This window comes from Amphiura filiformis, chromosome 16 (genome assembly GCF_039555335.1).
Source record: "Amphiura filiformis chromosome 16, Afil_fr2py, whole genome shotgun sequence".
Classification (NCBI taxonomy): domain Eukaryota; kingdom Metazoa; phylum Echinodermata; class Ophiuroidea; order Amphilepidida; family Amphiuridae; genus Amphiura; species Amphiura filiformis.
In genome coordinates, this window is record NC_092643.1 from 3,187,217 (window position 1) to 3,200,284 (window position 13,068).

Consider the following 13,068-nt stretch of genomic DNA (forward strand, 5'->3'; position numbering starts at 1 on the left):
AGGGGAAAGAAGAATTACACATCGCACACTAGCACATTTAAACATGAATTTACAAATGGAAACATAACATGCATAGGCAGATATACCAGAGCAAATACTCCGGACATATGGTACCTGAGTATCTGACTGTGCGGGGACTTGAACCTCAGACCTCTCGCTTGTCGGGCGAGCGCTCTACTTCTATTTATTATTGTCTCAAATTATTGTTCTTGACACAAAGAATCAAAGAGTAGCCTATATTTCGGCTAAGCTTATGTAAATATGAAACTGCAGATCAAAGGTCAACCACATAGACCCATATATGCCCCGGGATATATGCAAAGTATTGCTATTAGGCCTATAGCCATTATGTAGGCCCTCCAGCATAAACTACCGTATAGGCCTAGTAGCCTACTGTCAATCACCCAGGCCCAGGAGCAGGATTGTGAAGGCCCTGGGGTTGGAGGAATTTCCAAAATGTTGACTTTTCTCGCTTGCAAAAAGTGGACTGGGACATTTTAAGCTATTTTTACCTTTTTTACACAGAAAAGTGGATTTTTTTTTCCGCAGAGAGGCCCGGGCAGAGAGGGTCTTTTATATTTTTGGGGTCCTGAACTCGAAGTTTGAATCCAGAAGATAGAGTTTCTAAAACTAACTTCCATTTGCCTTTCCAAAAAATTGATACTCTTTCAATTATGGTCAAAGAGCACCAATCAGCCGTCAACGTTGTTTATTTTCTCATGTTGTTTCCGTTTTAACAACACCAGTGTCATTGTTTACATTGATGTTCACGTGTGAAACCAAAACTTCCTCGTACAACTACAAGCAACCAAGTTTGATTGACACGACTTTTAACCAATGAAAACAACGTAGCGTCCAGAATATAACTAACATCATCCATTATTTTTCAGAGTGTGCATCGCTCCTCGTTATTTATGCACTCAATGATGTGCTTGGGCCATGGAGTTGATGATGCATAACCCCGCCCTTAGCATAATTGATTGACGCGACAGGTGCTAGTCCCGCCTCCTGCTGTGATACCAGCGAGCTTCTCAATCACTTTGCAAGATTCTTTCAAGGATACATGAATTTTAGAGGAATATTTACAGCGAATTGTAAACCACTTTTTGGACATATTTACTACACTGGAAACAAAATTACCTGATGTAATTGCAAGAAGAAGTAGTTTATTGCTTTCATGGCAGGATCGTGGATCATAGCATGGGCAAAAACCATAGTAAATTCGGTAAGCTTATGAGGTCTTTATCTCTGTTTTGTATGCACAGAGCGATGTGGTTGCGTTGTGCAGCTCTGTAATCTGCTGTGTAGTGTTTCAATGGTAGTGACCGCTCTGCAGTGTGTGGTCGTGCATACAAGAATAATGTGCATTGAGTACATAAGGCATTGTTTGCTAGCGAACAGTGGGGTATGTGAATACAATTTCAATTGAAAAGCTAGCCATTTTGGTATTTTAGTATACCACAGAACAATCTTGAAATATAAGTGGATCAGCAGTGTAAGTGAGCAGGCTAAATTGTAAATGGCTGAGTTTACATTGAAGTTGGTTTTCATTCATCGACTTGATCATGCCCCTAGAATTTGAATTTGAAACTTCTTTTTGTGCAGGTTATTAAACTACGGTATATGTTTTTTTTTTTTTGTGTTTTTTAAATCTGACAATAAATTGCTGTTAATAATAAAAAGGGTAATAATAGTAATAAATAACCATGCTTATAAACGCAATAAACACTATATAAAAATTACGACAGAACAACAAATTTGTTAAAAATGGTATTAAACTTATTGGTATGTATATGATGTAACCGACATGTAGTGTCTTGGTAGTGTCAATAACAAAAATTTCCCAATAAACAACACGTCTGATTTGCCTGTTTTTTTTGTTTGTTTCTTTTTTGAAGTTTTCCCTGCAAATTTAACTTACACCTTGGCTGGCAATTTTTTGGAAGTATAAAAAGGAAATCATAAAATGTTGTTTTAAATGTTCATTTGAGGAACACCTCACTTTTATCCACTGATCCCCCAATCTGTATCATGGTATGGTAGTAGTACACCAGGTACCGGTACCATGAACTTTGAATACGGTAAGGTATCAAATTACAAAATGAAGTTATTAACCCCCAAATATTCTGCTCCACAAATTGATCATACCTTGGGAAATAATTTTTTGAAACTGGCAACATTTTGAACAACAAACATTTTTGTGTGAGATGTGTGAAGGAATTCTTTCATCAAATTGCTCATGAATTTATAAGTAAGGTTTCATTTTGCTGTAAAAAAGTGAAAATGAGAAGTGAAAAAATCCCACCTGAAAATTCTGCTATAAATAAAATACTATTGTGTATTGGTTGAAGCCACCTGAATATCTATCCCTAGTATTATTGTGACTGAAATTTTGTGACATTTTCAAAGTGGAAGATTTTGCTGATTTTATAGCATACATTTGTAGCAGAAACCATGAGAAAATGTTGGAAATTTACTCTTTCAAAAAAAGGGTTGCATACATTCTGTTCATAAACCTTGTATCCACAATCCAAAAATGATACCAAAATCAGAATTTTGATGAACTTTTAGGATAAAATTTTGTGTTTTAAATCATCACCATGCCAAAGTACGAGGGGCAGTCAGTATGTTTTAAGAGTTGACTCGTGGCGCCATTTGTGGATCGCTTTTCATGGCATTTCTCAATGATTACATAAACACTGTACCTTTGTCTTTCAAACAACACATGTAAAAATTCTATCACACACATGATTACGTAACAGCATTAGCATAAACTCAATGGTCTAGAGTCACCTGGTGAAATTGAGGCGTTTTTGTTAAGGGAAATAAGAGGCTGAAATGAGGTATTGTTGTATTTTCTATATTTTCTCGGGAATTAAAGAATGGAGAATGCTGCCTTTTGGAACAGTAGAACACAAACTACCAGTTCATTAAACCATGTTTGTTGGGCTGTAAAGGTTTTAGTTTATTTAAAATGTGTGGTCAAATATGTCTTTTTTTTGGACAAAAACAAGGCTTTTCTTTCTTTAAAAATCTTGATATTGCCAAAAATAGCAAACGCGGAAATTTAAATTTTTTTGCCAGTTCTGTTGACTAATCTCCAAACATTTAAACGGGAGTCTCACTAGAGAATATTTGAATATGTGATTAAAATATAACTGTTATTGTACCATTGTTACATTTATACAAAAAGTAGTGGTACAAAGAGAGAGGCCATCGCTTGAATGAGAAATTTATTTTTAAACTTTTCTGTTCATTTGAGGTTGAGATCATCCATAAAAATTCATATGAATATTTAAATTACAATTTTCATAGCATTTTGTAATATTTTAGGCCCTATTTACATGGAATTTAGCAATTTTCGTGCATTTCCACCATGTTGTATCGGTCATCCCACCTGCGCATGCGCAGATTGGTGTTTCATTTGCACCAGTTATCATCGCACTGAGTACCAGCTCTCACACGTGACCAGTCATTATATTTTAGTCTATTTCATTTTGGAGATAATTAATGTCATTTGTAATAACTGCTTTTTTCATTTTCGCCATTTTTGCAGAATAATTTTGCTTCCATTCAAGCCCTAAAGTTGTTGAAGTTTCCAGACGTCCCATTTCCACCAAAGTTTAATGGCAAGTCTCCTCACCTCACCTCACCTCACAGGCTGTGTCACCCACTGTCGGATGTAGCCCTCCTCAAGTAGCTTCCATTTGCTTCTGTTCTGTGCTTCTCTTGCCCAGGTTGTACCCAAATAGGATGTGAGATCATCACGCCATCTTCGTTTTTGTCTTCCCCTTCTTCTCTTTCCTGTTCTTGGCTGCCATTCCGTTAACCTCTTTGTCCATCTATTGTCCTCTCTACGAGCTATGTGTCCCGCCCATGTTTTACCAAATGCAAACAGAGGACCTAGTGTTTATTCCTGCCCAAAACTAGCCATAAGCACCTTGTACTTTTGCTATTTTCGGACATTGTAAACACGTGTTTTTTCTGTAATTTAAAAGGCCCGCCTTTTTGCGTGATTTGGCAGTGTCCCTAGTATATTGATTTTATGCTAATGCTGTTACGTAATCATGTGTATGATATAATATTTACATGTGTTGTTTCAAAGACAAAGGTACAGTGTTTATGTAATCATTGAGAAATGCCATGAAAACAATCCACATATGACGTCACGAGTCAACTCTTAAAACATACTGACTGCCCCTCGTATGGATGCCATATCTGGAGCACATTTGTGACATGGACTAATTGCTCCAGATTGAATTTATCAATAAAATTGCACTAAATGATCAGCAAATCCAGGTTTGAAATATACCCCAACAATAAGCTTTTGTAAGCTTCAAACAGGGAATGTAGAAGATTTCACTTGCTGGAATGCAAGAAGTTTTAAGAAAGGTCAGTAGGTTAGTCACTGTGTAGAAATGTGAGTCTTAGAAGGTCAAGGCGGAATTCAACCCCCAAATACACCTGATACTGTAGCTTTAATAGTTTGAGGGAAACACTTGCCAAATGATTGCAAGATTTTATGTGATTTGAAACATGGAATCATGCGCTGTTCAGAAGCTCAAATCATGTGGCTTTCATTCTACTCAAAACAACTTGTTTGTGGTATTGCATTTCAGATTTTCCCACTTTTTTTGTTAGCCAGTATTGAGGAAAAAGGGTAATTGAATCTAATGTTACCAATTTTGTGACCTGTGTGCCATCATCTGCCATGCTGTTACCATATAAATTGAAGCAAATATCAAGTTGCAAGCTTCAAGTGGTCCATGTGAATCCATTAGCCTGATTGGATGAGATGAGGAATAGTAGCGAAATTGCCTGACAACTTGTGATGTGAAGTTTTAATGTGATCAGTTTGACCATAGGCCTGACTGGCCAAATGACCAGCGATCAATGTCTTGATTTTCTGGAAATTCTACCTGCTGTTCGGGACAGCTGGTTTGTTAAAAAGGTGGTCTAAACTTTGTTTGGATATTATTAAACTATGCACAAAGCTATGATCCTGAGCAGTATGATCCTGAACGGAGGCAACATGGGGCTTCATTTGAGGGGTCTAATTATCTGAGGCGTTTGTTGTTGTTCATTAGTTCAGATTGAACCCCAACTGCCAAAAAGATCCAGGGGTATAAACTTGAAAATGCCCCAAATTATTGGTATGGGGAAAAAGGGCACTTTTGGAAGTCATGGAAGAAATCAAGAAATAACCACTTGTCATGGAAGAAATCAAGAAATAAACACTTGATTGTAATAATAATGATAATGATAATGATAAATTAATGATAATGATAACAATAATATTAAATAAAAAATGAAAAAAAGAAGAAAAACAGAAGGAAAAAAAAGAAGAAGGTCCTGCGCCATGAGTTGGGACCCCTTTCGGTATAAACATATGGGAAAATTACAATGGCTTTCATCTTGCAGCTAAGTAACATCTTACTGGATCTGGATGAGGCTTGTTTTTCTGAGCATTTTGAAACCTTTTTAATGAAAATTGGCCAAGAAATAAGCTGGTGCTACTGCTAGCCAAAATACCATTTTCAGGAAGGGGTTTCAAAAAAATATAAATTTGTAATAAAATGATATTAATTTTTTATTTTAAAGCTTTTTATTTAATTTTGGTGTCTATATATATGTATTTGGGGTCTGTTAATCCAGAAACTGTGTTTTCATGACACATGGACCTTCCTGTTTCTTTAAAATTAACTTGTTAAAGTGTGGAAATGGCTCCCTAGCCACCGGCTCCCTAGCCGCCACCGCAATCACCAATTTATTAATTAATTAATCCTAATTAAAACTGATACAATATGAACCAATTTTATTTATTGCTATGGAAAGAGTATGGATTACTCTTTAAAATGACACCAAATTTATTATTGTATGCCATACATGACAAGTATTATATGACATCATAAACATCACTTTTAAGTGGAAAAGTGTTACTCCACTGTCAAATTAGGTATCCCAACTCATGGCGCACTAGACGCAGGACCAGAAGGGGAAAAAAGAAACTAACTGCACATTTTAAAAGATCTTAGAATATTTGTGAAGAAACTGTTTGATTGAAAAGGTCTTACTTTTACAAATACAATGTAAGTACCGTACTAAATTTATGCAAAATACTGTCCAGAGCTTTTTATCATCTGGGTGCACTGAATTGTTTCATTTATTATTTCCTATCATTCATTTAAATTTCATTATGTGATGTTGGAAATGTTTTTTCTTTTCTCTGTGTTTTTTAGTTTCATTTCTTTTCAATGTTTTTATTTCAGGCTTGTCGTTAGCCGGGAAAAAACGGGAGAACCCTGAAGGTGAGTGGTGACGGAATTAAACTGTTGATGCACAAAATGGACAGCATGGCTTGCCATGGTTTCTACAATATTACTTGTTTATATGCATTATTGTAAATTTATAAGTCAGTGCAATACATGTTACAACTCATGTCAATGCCAACAAATCCATCGGCCCAATGTAGGCTTGGGGCATATACAGGGTGTATCAAAATGATTGGTACCGGGCTATGTGACATTTTCAAAAATATATCAAAAATATAAAATGGCTAATTAATATAGTTTTTGTACTATAAATAGAAAGGGGCATATGTTAACTTGTTGATCTATTAATCTGAAGTTGATAGGTTGATGCATCTGGGAGCTATTGTCATTTAAACGAAGATCGACGTAATCATGGTTTGACTTACACAACACAAGATGAATAGGTTCACTGCTACTGCTTGAACCATTTATTGCATACATACTCTTCAATATCTCGCCTCAGTATATATAACATAAAATTGCTTTACACATGCTTTTAGAAATATAGTTCTTGAAGTCCCTGCCTTACGACTCTGGCAGTGTGAGGTGAAGCCCTATCTTGAAAAAACTTAACACCTGAGATGGGTCCATTCTGTAACTGCCCATATCAAATTTTGAAGCATTGCAAGTTATAGCATGTTTGCATGGGATACGCCTTGCTCTTAGAAACTGTCTCCTAAATCTAAATCTGCACTTCTCCATAGCTTCGTGTCGACCAGTAATTCTTAACTATGAATGCACACTGAAGTGTGGAATACTGTGAAGCCATTCCAATAACTTTTACCAGGTCTATACTAACATACACTGTCTACAGTCTATAGCCATTCTACCACACCATCTACTTAGTAATCTCAATAATACAATTTAAATTACCGCCCTGGATGGTGTTGATACACAAACTTCTTTCACCCCACCTAAATAATTCAAGTCAGTAATATTACTCTCAACCAATAAATATTGATTATAACAAGAAATAAGCAAGGAAAATATTAAACATTTCCATGATTCACAACATTATCATCCTCACAAGGTAATGGTATTTGCAGTAAAATAGAGCTTTGAAAATTGTGCGCTACTGATCCAGCGTTACGATGAAAAGTGTAAAAACACCTACTTTCCTTTAGAATCATGTAACTTCTCAATAGAATGTGCTATCTTTATGATCTAAAATTCTTAGAGAACATAAAACTACTATAATTAAAAATATTTAAACAATTAACCCCAAACTGGCACAAAAAATAGTAAAAAAATTCGGCAAAAAATGAGAAGTCTTCGGTACCAATCATTTTGATACACCCTGTATGTCCAACTCTTTGACCAATAAAAGATTAAAACAACTTATGCTCAGACTTCCACTGTTTCATGTTGTTGCCAAAGTCTTTTTGGTGTACAAAAAGTCAATTTTTTTGCTGTTGACTGAACATATCACACAAAATGGATCAAAATCAATACAGGTACCCTTCCCCCCATCACAGATTCTAGAAAGGATCTGTGCCCCCATAGATGAAGCCGGGAGATGAAGATGTACAAGTGATGTACATTGTAAGCCTAAGCATTGAAAAAATGGCAATGTGCTTCCCCTCTCCTCACCCCCTGCCCATACATTGTAGCACGTTTCAGTTCCTATATCATACAAATCCGGTATACATACATTAGTACAGGTAAAACATACTAGACCTGATGGGGTTGTTTGGAATGTTTCAGTTGTTCAGTGTAGACATATAGTGTGGTTATGTTGAAACACTTGAGAGAGGGGTCAGGTGGTAAGGACAATAGGCCTTCTATAGTTATATAGAGTGGGGTGTGGGTTCATAAAGTACAAGTGGGGGCCAACCAACAACATCAAGTGTACATAGAGAACAAGAGAGAAAAGGTCTTTTCAGTGTGAAATATTTCCCTTTGTAACTTAAACCAACATAACCAGCTACATAATGTATACATACGAAGAAAAGAGATGAGAATGTTGTGTAAGGTAGCTCCTTTAGTATTAGGCCCCGAACAATCGATTTTGAGTTTCCCGTCACATAATTTTTGAAAACAAGTGAGGTAACTTTTTCATTATTCATTATTCATTATTTTCGTGACTTTCATTATATGACAAAATGCGAGTGTAAAACACGTTATTTACCGCTCACTCACTCAAAGGATGTTTAACCAAAGATATAAACTTGCAAAGAGGCTGCAAGGTCAAAATTGATACCAATTCCTTTCTTTTTATTATTATTATACGTCGTAAAAATCAGCAGTGTCATTGACATGCGATATCGTCCACTGCATGACAGTACGACCACTGTCGCATATCTTAATTGATATGTACATGACAAATCTTTAATACAAACGTCAGCACAGTCCCATCAAATTGAAATCAAAATACGAAACAATTGCAATTCATGAATTGGTAAGCTTTACAACTCCACTATCGAATCTTGCGCCAACAAAATTAAAGGGAAACCCCATACGTGTTTTGTTGATGTTGAATACCGCATAGTTCTTGCAGCAATGTCATAAACACAACGGAGTTGAAATATATAATTTTTTGCTCTTTTTGCATATTAAATTTAATTTAAAACTATGTCGAATACTATTTAAAAATAAATAATTGATCAATTGGGAAAACAAATATAAAATTAACAGTATTAATATATTTCTTTAATTACCACAAACAACGATATTGTGCAAAGTCACAAACAGCACTGTAGAATAAAAAATCAGACATTCAATTGAAAAATATTTTTGTTCGACGCATATTTTGTGCAACAGTGTCACAATAGAGCAGAGTTGAAATATATCTCATCTCTTTTAGTACAAAGTTCTTTGACCCCAATATACCTGTAACCTGAAAGATTGACCTTTGAATGTGATGGTTACAAAAACTTAGTAGCTATTAGTGATATTTGAATTAGGCCAAGTATACAAACGAACCTGGGGGGGGGGGCACCTATGTGGTGTGAGACCCCAGTAAGATCTTCAATCAAAATCATATAAAACTGCCAATTTCAAGGAACATATCAACATTTCAAATCCTAGATTTCTGGGTGTAGCAGCAAGTTAGCAACATGGAAATGCATTTTTTCACAGGATTCTTGCTTTGGTTTGAGTGCGTGGAAAATTTACTGGGGATAGCTGGTATCTAAAAACTAACCCCGAATACCCATTTTGCTAAGTTGTAAAAGCTAATGATTTTTTAATACTTGGAGAAAGCTCCCCATTTCTAAACCAGTTTTTTTTTAACACAGCCCATTCATCATACCAAAGAGCATGAGATGCAGTTATCGCATTTAAGGGGGTACTACACCCCTGTGGTGAATTCATGACTATTTTTGCATTTTTCAAAAAATAATAACACACTGGTAACAAAAGTTATGTATATTATTGGGGCAAGGAATTCAATTACTACACTGAAATTTCAGTGACTCAGGACAAGCGGTTCAGAATATATGATAGAAAATGAGGTACATTCTAGCGGTACCTCTTTTCCTATCATAAATAACTAATCATTGTCTTGGGTCACTGAAATCCCAGTGTAGTAATTGGATTCCTTGCCCCTATAATATACGTAATTTTTGTTACCACTGTGTTATTAGTTTTTGAGAAAAATGAAAAAATAGACACAAATTTAACGAAGGGTGTAGTACCCCCTTAAGGTCTTCCCACATCATTTTGTAAGATATGTGGCAAAATATACAGTGAGATAAATTGCAAGTGGCCTACAATGGAACTTCATTTACTAAATGTGATTTTAATGCAATATTCCCAGTACTTAGCAAGTGTGATTTTTTTTCTGACACTACCATGACGTCAAAAGCTGATATAATGTATAGGTAGGGTGTAATAATACAATTGTTTGAGTAAGAAAGTGATGAAAGGGTAGCAAAAAACTCTAGCCAGATCAAGAAATATCCAGCCAGTAATCATCAAATGGATTTCTTCTAGGGACTTGGAGAATGCGCAAATTAATTTTTCAATGAATCACCCCATCCTACCATTCCTTTTTGGTCATCAATTATTGGGATTTATCCAGTTACAATATATTGCACAAGAGCTCTTATCTTCCACCCCCTAATGGAAGATATGACACAGGGGTGATTATTTCAAATTATATCACCCATTCAGGTAACCCCATTTAAAATTGACACTCCCTGCGTGGAAGATAATAGGTTTTGTCTTCCATATGGGGTGTATGGATTTCAACTGGAATAGCCCAATTTATATTGTCCTTCAATGAAGCATGAGTATTTAAAAGTAAATTTTGGAAAACCAGGTGATTTTTGGCAAAAACCTGTTAGAAATATATCAAAAAAGCACACAAATATATGCAGCTGTGCACATTGTGCATGGCCCTCAAGACATTTTGACTCATAGTGACTGACAATTTGCTGATTTCTTTTCTAATTCCATTAGGGGGAACGTACGTGTTGAATGGTTGCGTGAATGGAAGATTTCGTAACTCTGAGGAATGTGTATGGTCTAATGCAGCCACGTCCGGATCGCCAGCACGTTTTACCATAACTAGTCCCAGTGTAAGTATTACAATGTACACACTAGAGGCAGTAGCAGTTAGTAATTAGAAAACTGAAAGAACATGTTTTTTTGTTATTTTCTGAAAGTGGTAAAATAACCTTTTAAAAATCACCAAAAAATCACTTGGAAAAAAATCAGTCGAAATCAATCCACTTCGGCCATTTTGATTGAACTTGCATGTTGATGATATGTAAAGCATATTGTAACATTTCCAGAACATGTTTTTTGGTTAAATTTCTGGAAGTGGTAAAATAACCTTTAAAAATCACCAAAAACTTGGAAAAAAAATTAGTCAAAATCAATCCACTTCAGCCATTTAGATTGAACATGCATGTTGATGATATTTAAAGCATATTGTAAAATTTCCAGAAGAAATGTAATTGTGATACTAATTGGTAAATTGTGTTTACAAAGTCCAATAAGGGCTCATATTGAAATACCCTACGGTATTTCACACAGAAAGAAGGCATGATTCCCTCGCTAAGAGCGCGCCTCAGGAAAGCTCGGTCATAAAACGGATGGATTATATGCATCAGTGATACACCCTGCCCAGGATTTTAACAAAAGAAGGCTAGGACAGGAAAGCTGCAGGATGGCGCACACCTTCCTGTGTAAGGGAATTTCAATATGAGCCCTAATTTGCTCACGTTTTTACATTGTAGATGTTTCATCTTCCGATTGGAAGACTTCATCAGTAATGCGATGAACCAGCAACACTCCTACTCTCATCTCCAGAGTGTACAGTTCTTTGCAGTAGCTGGTCGTATACATGATTGAGAGAGTATGTCCCTTCATCGCGGTTGATAACGTTGGCCCCGTTTCTCTGATCCATCTAGTTTGTTTGCAAGAGTTTTCGTCAATTACTTGTAATTGTGAGCCGAACAGATGAGACAAAACAAAGAAATCGCTATTTAATTCCAGCGCATATGTCGCCAATGCAAGTCACTCTGTCTAATGTGACTGAGGTCGATCCTTTTGATGGTGTCCATCCCACACACTGGTGTATACATAATGTACGTACAATGTTTTGAATATTGCATGTACATTCAGCTAATATTTTGATCAAAACATTCAGCTAATATTTTGATCGTAATAATTAAACACCATACCCGTTGTTAATTTTATTCAAAATCTCAGATTTTGTCACAATTAACAGCACCTACATTTTGTAAAGCCTTGATTTTTGCAGGGTATGTTAGTTTACTAAAGTTTGGTACATCTGTAAAAATTAGAATTTTGAAAAACATTAAGGCATCCTCCTCGGCAAATGTTACAATACGGCTTAATATTCTGTACATTTGAAGTTGAATTCCACAAGGCAATTGCAAGTCTTTGGCTCAAGTTTTGGGTCTGTTTGTGGAACTTTGTGGTAGAAAAGTTGCAATGTGCTTTGGCAGAAGAGGTAAATTAAAAGGCAAAGCTTCATAAAAGACAGAAAAGAAATCTCTCTAAAAACTTCTTCATCGGAATTAACCAGGGGAGTTGAGGCTACTTCAAAGCAATCAATATAGCTGTTGACTGTCGTCATGGTTTTCACCGTTTCTTAACAAGAAGGTTTCATCCTCACAAGTAGCTTTGATGTTGTGTGTATACCCAAAGGGCTTATTTCCTGGTTGCTTTGATGCAGGCTTTGACTGTCACCGCATCCCCCATCCGTTGATGAACCGGCAAAAGTGTGCCAACATGATAGGCATTATCTCAAGATTTTACTTGGTGTATGGGATTATGAAATTGCACTGTAACACTGAGGTTACACCATGGGGCTCTAATTTGTCACTTCATCCTCTCCCATTTCACCCATGTACTGTTTCAGGCCTCTAGCTACACCATACCCTAAGTTAACCCTAACACTTACCATGGGTTAACTCCAGGGCTGGTCTTCATTTATAAGGCAGCTAGAGAGCATGCCACAGTGGCCAGGTAACTCAGGTTACTTTTTTCTTGTGCATGAAGTCCTAGGTTCTATCCCAAGCATGAGAGTTTTCCGTCCTTTGGAGTGGTCTTTGCCATAGGACCAGTCTTTGCCATCGGACCTGTCTTTGCTATCAAATCTGTCTCCTGTGACAAAAATGTAATTTACTGTTGTTGTATATAACTCATCAGGTACCCCCGGTACATAGGAATCATTAAAAGTTGTGTGAGTCCCACTAAGTGTTTTGATCATATCACTGTCACTAATCACCCTTATTTAGTTACTGAAATCTTAAGATAACTTACCCATGTGAACATGCCTATG

At 36.2% G+C, this 13,068-nt stretch overlaps 1 protein-coding gene across 1 annotated transcript in view; it reads left to right on the forward strand.

Moving 5' to 3' along the window:
- The first annotated feature begins 1,033 nt into the window (after window positions 1–1,033).
- The window catches only part of LOC140136451 (uncharacterized), a 138,446-nt gene continuing 126,411 nt past the window's right edge, over window positions 1,034–13,068 (forward strand). Inside the window, exons 1-3 of the mRNA XM_072158174.1 lie at window positions 1,034–1,225; window positions 6,270–6,308; window positions 10,713–10,831. Of these exons, the coding sequence (XP_072014275.1) occupies window positions 1,201–1,225; window positions 6,270–6,308; window positions 10,713–10,831 (183 nt within the window). The 5' untranslated portion in view covers window positions 1,034–1,200. The remainder of the gene's footprint in view (window positions 1,226–6,269; window positions 6,309–10,712; window positions 10,832–13,068) is intronic.